Here is an 8,071-nt window from a genome sequence, read left to right as displayed (position 1 = left end):
GAAACATTGTTTTGTGTTACTTAAGACAATATATCTTTCATTTATGAAAAAGGGTTTTTGATTAATCGCACGACGGCGAGAAAAGAGTTTGATTGGTTGGATGTATTTTGAGTGATGGCGAGAACTTGGATGGGCGAGATATACATCTCGAATCCTAGTCTCAGGAGTGCACAGCATACGCCATGTTCCATTTCCATCTTTATTGAAAAAGTCTTAAATAGGATTTAGGTATTTTGAAGTTTGAAAGACGAGTACTTGTGACCTACACGCTCTTACAGCTTGGGTCTAATACTCGGGACTACGTCTGGACATTCCACCCAGGCAGTCTGTTTCTTTCCAATATTGCTAAGAAAATGATTTGAATATTATGAATGTTTTGGAGGGAAGACGAATATTTATGGCTTGCAAGCTCTTACAGCTTGAGCCTAATATTCGGGATTACGACTGGATATTCCCTCCAGGTAATCTTTTTCTTCCAACTTTATTAAGAAGAGGTTTTGAAATATTGGACTGTTAAAGAGAAGACGAATATTTATGGCTTGCAAGCTCTTACAGCTTGAGCCTAATATTCGGGATTACGACTGGACATTCCATCCAGGTAACCTTTTTCTTCACGTCTTGCTTAGAAGGTGATTTGGGATATTTACGGATATTTTGGCGAGAAGACAAATATTTATGACTTACAAGCTCTTACAGCTTGAGCCTAATATTCGGGATTACAACTGGATATTCCCTCCAGGTAATCTTTTTCTTCCAATCTTATTAAAAAAAAGATTTTTGAATACTAGAGTGTTAAAGAGAAGACGAATATTAACGGCTTGCAAGCTCTTACAGCTTGAGCCTAATATTCGGGATTACGACTGGGCATTCCACCCAGGTAACCTTTTTCTTCCAATTCTTAAGAAAATGATTTTTGAATGTTGGAGTGTTAAAGAGAAGACGAATATTTATGGCTTGCAAGCTCTTACAGCTTGAGCCCAATACTCGGGATTACGACTGGACATTCCATCCAGGTAACCTTTTTCTTCACGTTTTATTTAGAAAACGATTTGAATATTAAATTAAAACAAATAAAGTACCGAGGTTTGAAATTATTGAAAGTTAAGTTCATTGTTTAAGAGCTCATTGTAAGAAGGCCCAAGAGTAAGCCACGGGACTGAAAGCCAACCGAGATCGAGAGCAAACTGAATTTCAGCTCTAAACTAACTTAGAGTGGATTCATGTAAGAATCACTCTATAAAAAGCCGAGCAACTAAATATATGCGTCCAAACAGTTTTCGAAGGTTAAATTGAATTTTAACTCCGATATCGCAACACAATAAAGTCAATGCAACAACCAAAATATTATTAAAGCAGTGTCACAATTTTTTACATCAACTCAAAATAATCTAAAAATAAAAGGTTAAACACAACACACATGCGCTATAATAAAAATAAAATAATAAAATAATAAAGGAACAATATTAATATATTAATATATTTATATAAAATATTTTTTCAAAAAAACTAACATGACAAAAATATATATTTAAAAAAAACACTAATATGACAGAAGTATATAGATGCATACATGAATATATATTTTAAGAAAACTATCACAGAAGCAACATATATATAAATTTCAAAAAAGCTACCGTATATATAAAATTAAAACTAATAGTGTTTATGTATAATGTGTATAAAACATAATATAATATATAAAAACCTAAAACTAATTAATATATTATAAAACTAAAAAGAAAGTATATATATATATATATATATATAACTAAACCGAAAAGATATGTATAAATATATATATATATTAAAAAAAAAAAAAAAAAAAAAACTACAGAAAAAAGAACAATACATATGGAGAAATCAAACTTATATGTATATAAAAAACTATATAAATAAATATGCAATATGAAATAATAATAAAAAAAGGAGGTTACTGTTGTAGGAATGAAGTGTGGATAGTATACTTTGTATGTGGTTAATAGAGAGAGATTTGGTGGTTCTTAGAGACTTCAAAGAATGATGTCGGGTTACTGTAAAAGAAAACTCAAGAACCTCTTCACATTTTCTTTCTATTTTGAAACCAATGACATAAATGAGAGGGAGAGAGATTTATGAATGAATGAATATGATTGTCTTTATTTGGTGGAAATTTGACAAAGAAATGAAATATGAGGTTATGAAGATGAGAAAACAAGGTCCTGCCACACGAAAAACTACTTTTCTTTTTTCTTATTGGAATGTGAAGGAGAGACCAAAGTATTGCGCCGTCCCGGTGTGTTATTGGTCAAGCAATATATAGTCTAAAAAATAGGGTTACAAATTTACAAAATTCCCATAACACCCTCTAGTTAGCTTATGTGATAGGAAATGAGTTCAAATAATTAAAACAAATAAAATTTAAATAAATTTAAATAATTAAAATAAAATCAGAAAAATTACATACTAAATTCTATTTGTTTTTTATGAACATTTTGACAAAAAGATAAAAATATACGAATTCAGAATAAATAAAAATCGACCGCAAAAGTGCTCTAAAAATTAAAATGAATGCACCAAAATGATCAGTACGAAATAAACTTATTGGAAAAATACAGCGTTTCTTTTAATTTTGAAATAAATTTTGACCGATTAAACAGGCTCGAGTTGATAAAAAAGTGGCCGAAAAATTAGCTGAAAAATAAATCGAGCACACTAGATTAAACTACGCGAAACGTAGATTAATAAAGCTGATGTCTGGAAGCTTGATTTTAAAAAATTTCGTCCACTGATTCGACGCACATCCGTCGATTAATTCAACCGGTTTGCCTGTAGATCCGAAAAAATTATTTCGACTGATATTCTAGGCACTATGCGGTATGGAATGCATGGTATGCCATGTAGAGATGCAATAACTATGATGAATGTATTGAATCAGCGATTCAGGGTCAAAATTGGGGTGTGACAGGATACAAGGCTCCAAATAGTTTCCAAAGTGATGGCAAAATGAAGAACAAGTGAGCAAGGATCGTGTTCTTTGAAGGTTCTTGGCAGAAAATGCAAAAGTGGAAAAATGGTGTTTGAGAGAAAAATGATTTTCTGTTTTGGAATGTTGGCTGCTGCTAGGGTTTTCAGAGAGAATATGTTGAATATATATGCTGTTTAATGGTGCTAATCATGGTTAATGAAAAAGTGAAATGGGAGTTGGTAAAAAGTGTCCTTTTGCTAATTGATCACTTTTGCTCAAGGGGTGAGGTGCAAGGGCTGTAGCACGAAAATGGGCTTTGTAACATGACCAAAATGCAATTTCAGAACATGTTTGAATGGCCAAATTGATTAGAAATGGTTATCTCAAAAATTCACTTTTGTACCACACTTGAAATTAATTCATGCAAGTCCAAAAATGCCATTTTGATTGGTGAAGTTTTGGTGAATGATGATGACATATTTGGAAAGAGGGGATCAAATGTGACTTGTTGGAAAAAAACCCCACTCAATTTGGCCAAATGGTTTGAGAGATATGGCCTTTTGAAGTTCAAGAATTTTTGAAAATGAATTGATCATATCTTGCCAACCATACATGGGAATTGAGAGTTCTTGGACTTTTTGGAAATGGGAGAACAAGATCTTCAACTTTCATGTTGGGCAAAAATTCATTTAAAGCTTGTATCATGATGTAAGTTTGGGATCAAGAAGTTTCCATTTTTGGCAAGTTTCAGTTACAGGTCCAGTTTCTATTTTTGGAAATTTCTGATTTGGCTTCAAATTCTTCCATGATGGTGTTTGACATGATATATGAGGCCTATTTGGACATGAATAAGCTCTCTCAAACCAAATCCCACCATCAAAACCATAAAATCAGACACAGTTGACCAAGTTTGACTTTTTAGGGTTTCTGGTGAATTGTGCATTGACTGATGACTTCTGAACATCCAATCCTTGACCAAACCACTTCCAAAGGACCCCTAGGTCATGTGAACAAGTTGGACCAACCCTAGGGCCTTGGCTCAATGAAAATTGCACTTGCTTGCTTGACTGACTGATCTCCTGACCAGTTTGACCTAATTCTTCTGACTGGCTTGCACTTGAGGCAAAGGGACAATGCAATGTTATGCAGTGGACCATGTTATGTTATGACCTAATATGAGAATGTATGTACAAGAAGTAGGTGCAAATTTGAGGTGCTACAATGTGCAGGCATACAACATGTTCCTGCAAGTGAATTGCACTTTATCATCAAGCCTTAGACATTTAGAGGTTGGGCTTTAGATTTAATTGGGGAAATTTGACCACCATCATCTAAAAGTCAAAGATATATACTAGTGGGCATTGATTATTTTACGAAATGGATCGAAGTTATACCCTTACCAAATATGAATTAGGAGGATGTGATCGAGTGTATCCAGAAGCACATTATTTATAGATTTTGAATCCCAAAGACTGTTACAACAAATCAAGGGTCAGTATTCACTGGTCGGAAAATGCAAGAATTTGCCAAAGAAATGGGTTTCAAACTATTAACTTCGACGCCTTATTATGCTCAGCCTAATGGACAAGTTGAAGCTGCCAATAGAGTGATCATTGGTTTGATTAAAAAGCATGTGGGAAAAAGCCTAGAAATTGGCACAAAACTCTAGATCAGATTTTATGGGCATGTCGTTCCTCTCCCAAAGAAGCCACTAAGTCGACCCCTTTTCGGCTAACATTTGGCCATGATGTTGTTCTACCAGTAGAAATTCACCTGCAATCTATAAGGATTCAAAGGCACCATGAACTTCCAACAGAGTCATATTAGAGCATGATGCTGGATGAATTGGTTGACTTAGATGAAGAAAGGTTAAATGCCTTGGAGTTATTAAAACGACAAAAGAAGAGAATAGAAATCTCTTATAACAAAAGGGTAAAAGTCAAAAGTTTTTCTCCTGAAGACTTGGTCTGGAAAGTGATCCTTCCAATGGATCGAAAGGATAGAGCCTTAGGGAAGTGGTCCCCGAAGTGGGAAGGCCCTTTTCAGATTTTGCAAGTATTTTCTAATGGTGCCTATGAAATCGAAGAGCTTAATGAAGATAGAAGGGTTCCAAGAGTAAATGGGAAATATTTGAAAAAATATAGACCATTACTCCAAGAGATAAAAATAAGAGGTGAATAGTTACATATAAATAAAGCAAAGCCAATATGGTAAAAATGTCAAAATGGTTATATTAAATTCGAAGGCCCAAAGGACCAATATTCATTACAAAGAAAATTTCTCATTACATTTAAAATAGAAAAAAATGGAAAGGAGAAAAACTAGAAAGGAAGGTTGGCCTTGATCTGAAGGTACTTGGCTTTAAGAAGCTCCAGGCGTTTCTCATATAAAGATCTCTTCGATTGGAGGAGTTTGAGGTCAGACTCAAGTTGTCGAGCCTATTCGACAAACTCCATGCCAAATGTTATCTCTTTAGCCGTTAAAGCATCATCAAACTCTAAGAGTTGATTTTCGGAGATGCATATCTGAAATAAAACAAACTAAATAATAAGGGTTAATCAGAATGGTATGTGTTAAGTGTATGTTGGGTGCATCTAGAGATACATCTCCAAAAATGAGGGACAATTTTGAATTTTCGCGTGATGACTAATAATCTTATATATGGTTCACTAAAAAATGCTCTTAATTAATACCAATATGTATTTTGTCGTGTGTGTGCTTTTTTTTATATTGATCTATGATAAATATATGTTTTATAATTTTTTTTATATTAACTAAAGATAAATATTTGTTGTGCATGTTATTTTGATGGACTAAACACTACCTACCAAGTGAATCTTACATGTGTAAAGTGAAGTTAAAGAGTTCAAATTGATTAATGAGATGCTTTGCTTTGGATGAATAATAAAATGGATAACTATTTTTAATGTATCAATAGTTGAAAATGTAGAATAATGTGTTTAATATAAAGAAAATGAATTAGGTGACATAATTTAAAAGTAATTAAAAAAATCGATAAATGAATATATTTGAAAATGTAGAACAATGTGTTTAATGTAAAGAAAATGAATTAGGTGACATAATTTAAAAGTAATTCAAAAAAGATTGATACATGAATTTGGAGGCAACTAATTTTATCAAGTTTATATTATTTTTCACAATTGTGTATTATAAATATGTATTTGATATATATATAATTAGATTTTTGAAATAAATAACATTTCAAAACGAAAAAAAAGTGGTGCAGTAAGTAATAGATACTTTCTTTACTAGGCAGTTTTTGCTAGCCCATATATGAAACTTAATGGGCCGGATCTGAAAACCCGGCCCATTAAAAACAAAAGAGATTTTAGGGTTTGGGATTTATAATAGCTTTGCATCTTCTTCCTATCACTGCCTCTGTCTTCAATCCTTCGTTTCTCGATCTCTTGGCTAGTCTCTTCTTCTTCTTCTTCGCAACTTCACCAAACCTCAAGATGCAGAACGAAGAAGGACAAATCACCGAGCTCTACATTCCTAGGAAGTGGTATGCACTTTGATAATCTTCAATTTAGTTTTGAAATTTTAGGGTTATGTTGGTTATTTGTTGTTACGGTTATGGATTTTGAATTTTGAACTTGTTTTGTGGATTTTTTGCAGTTCTGCTACAAACAGATTGATTACTGCTAAGGATCATGCTTCCGTTCAGATTAACGTAGGTCATTTGGATGAGAGTGGTGTCTACAATGGTCACTTCTCTACCTTCGCTCTATGCGGCTTCACTCGCGCTCAGGTATAAATTTTTCTTCTGTATTTTGGATTTCATTATTGTTATTTCATGAGTTATATTGATTTATTAGAGATGATTAACTAGGGTTTTGTATGTTACTCCCCCATATAATAAACTAGTGTTTTGTATGTAGAATTAATTGTTAATTTTTCTGTGTATGTTTTTTTTATCGCAACAAATTTCAAGAGTGTTAAAATCAAATTTTGCTGTAGTTTTGTTATGATGTTGAATTGATTTTGGGCTAACCTAATGCTTTGTATCAACTCTTTAATTGTCATTATGTTTATGTCTGGAATAGAATTGAATATTGTTTAGTTTAAATGGGTTGTTCTGTTTATCCTATTCTTATATAACCTGATTTTGATTATATTTTAGTTGGTTCAATTATTTGTATTATCTTTTGTTGATACTTTTAGATATAGATCTTCAAATAATGAGTTTAGGTTTCTTTATAAATATTGCAAGTTTGTGTTAGCTAAAATATAGAATAGAATGACTAGGAATGAGAGAAAATTTATAGGAATTATGAGCTTATTTTATAGGAATTATGACTCTTTTATCACTTAACTTGGTATAAGATGACACTATCTAATGAAACTGACAAATTATAGCAGTGTTGTTTCCTTGGAAATATATGAAATACCATGCCTTTTTAGTTTCTGCTCTGGCTTAATCTTATTATAGTTTCTGTATAGTCATTATATGTATTCTGATTTCTCTCTGTCATTGACATGCTTTGATGTTTTATTGATACCCAGGGAGATGCTGACAGTGGAATTGACCGCTTGTGGGCGAAAAAGAAAACTGAACTTAAGCAATAGATGACATGATTACATCTTTGCTGTGTTTCTTTTTGACAGATTTTATGTGTTGAGTTCAACCTTTCCCTAGATATTGGATTATTTTGATCTTTGTATTACGATACTTGTTTTAAATTTCCTTTGGCACCTTCAATTTCAATGCATTCACCTAAATTGCTATCCATTCCTTTCTTTCATCTTTCTTCATCCTTGATGTTTCTTCTTAGTTATTGAAAATATGTTATGCAATGAGTAGTGCAACCGTTTTCAATTTTGAAAGCCATGTTCGAGCTAAAAATTAAATCCTTTGAACTGAGTCATTTGCATTTATTGATTACATTTTCGTCAAAATTCACAACTATTCCTCACTTTCTAATGCATAAAATATATTTTAATGTTCCTAGCAAATGTCAAAAGAAGCATGAATTGTACCAAGATTTGTAAATTGAAAACCGCATATGCGTTGGTTGTATGGGAAGATATAGGTTGCAGGATTACGATGCTTCTTTTTTGGCAAGTGGAGTGTGTATGGCTGATTGTTTGTTAAGAATTGATTTC

At 32.6% G+C, this 8,071-nt stretch overlaps 1 protein-coding gene across 1 annotated transcript; it reads left to right on the top strand.

Annotated features, from left to right (window-relative positions):
• The first annotated feature begins 6,301 nt into the window (after nt 1-6,301).
• Nucleotides 6,302-7,697, top strand: LOC127138615 (40S ribosomal protein S21-2). The gene is made up of 3 exons (XM_051065096.1): nt 6,302-6,470; nt 6,584-6,716; nt 7,472-7,697. Exons 1-3 carry the CDS (start codon nt 6,421-6,423, stop codon nt 7,532-7,534), a joined length of 246 nt encoding a protein of 81 aa, XP_050921053.1. The 5' UTR covers nt 6,302-6,420; the 3' UTR covers nt 7,535-7,697.
• Nucleotides 7,698-8,071: the final 374 nt, after the last annotated feature.

Source organism: Lathyrus oleraceus, chromosome 1, assembly GCF_024323335.1.
Source record: "Lathyrus oleraceus cultivar Zhongwan6 chromosome 1, CAAS_Psat_ZW6_1.0, whole genome shotgun sequence".
NCBI classification, from domain to species: Eukaryota; Viridiplantae; Streptophyta; class Magnoliopsida; order Fabales; family Fabaceae; genus Lathyrus; species Lathyrus oleraceus.
Note: the sequence above shows the minus strand (reverse complement) of the source record. Positions and strands in the feature narration are given on the sequence as shown.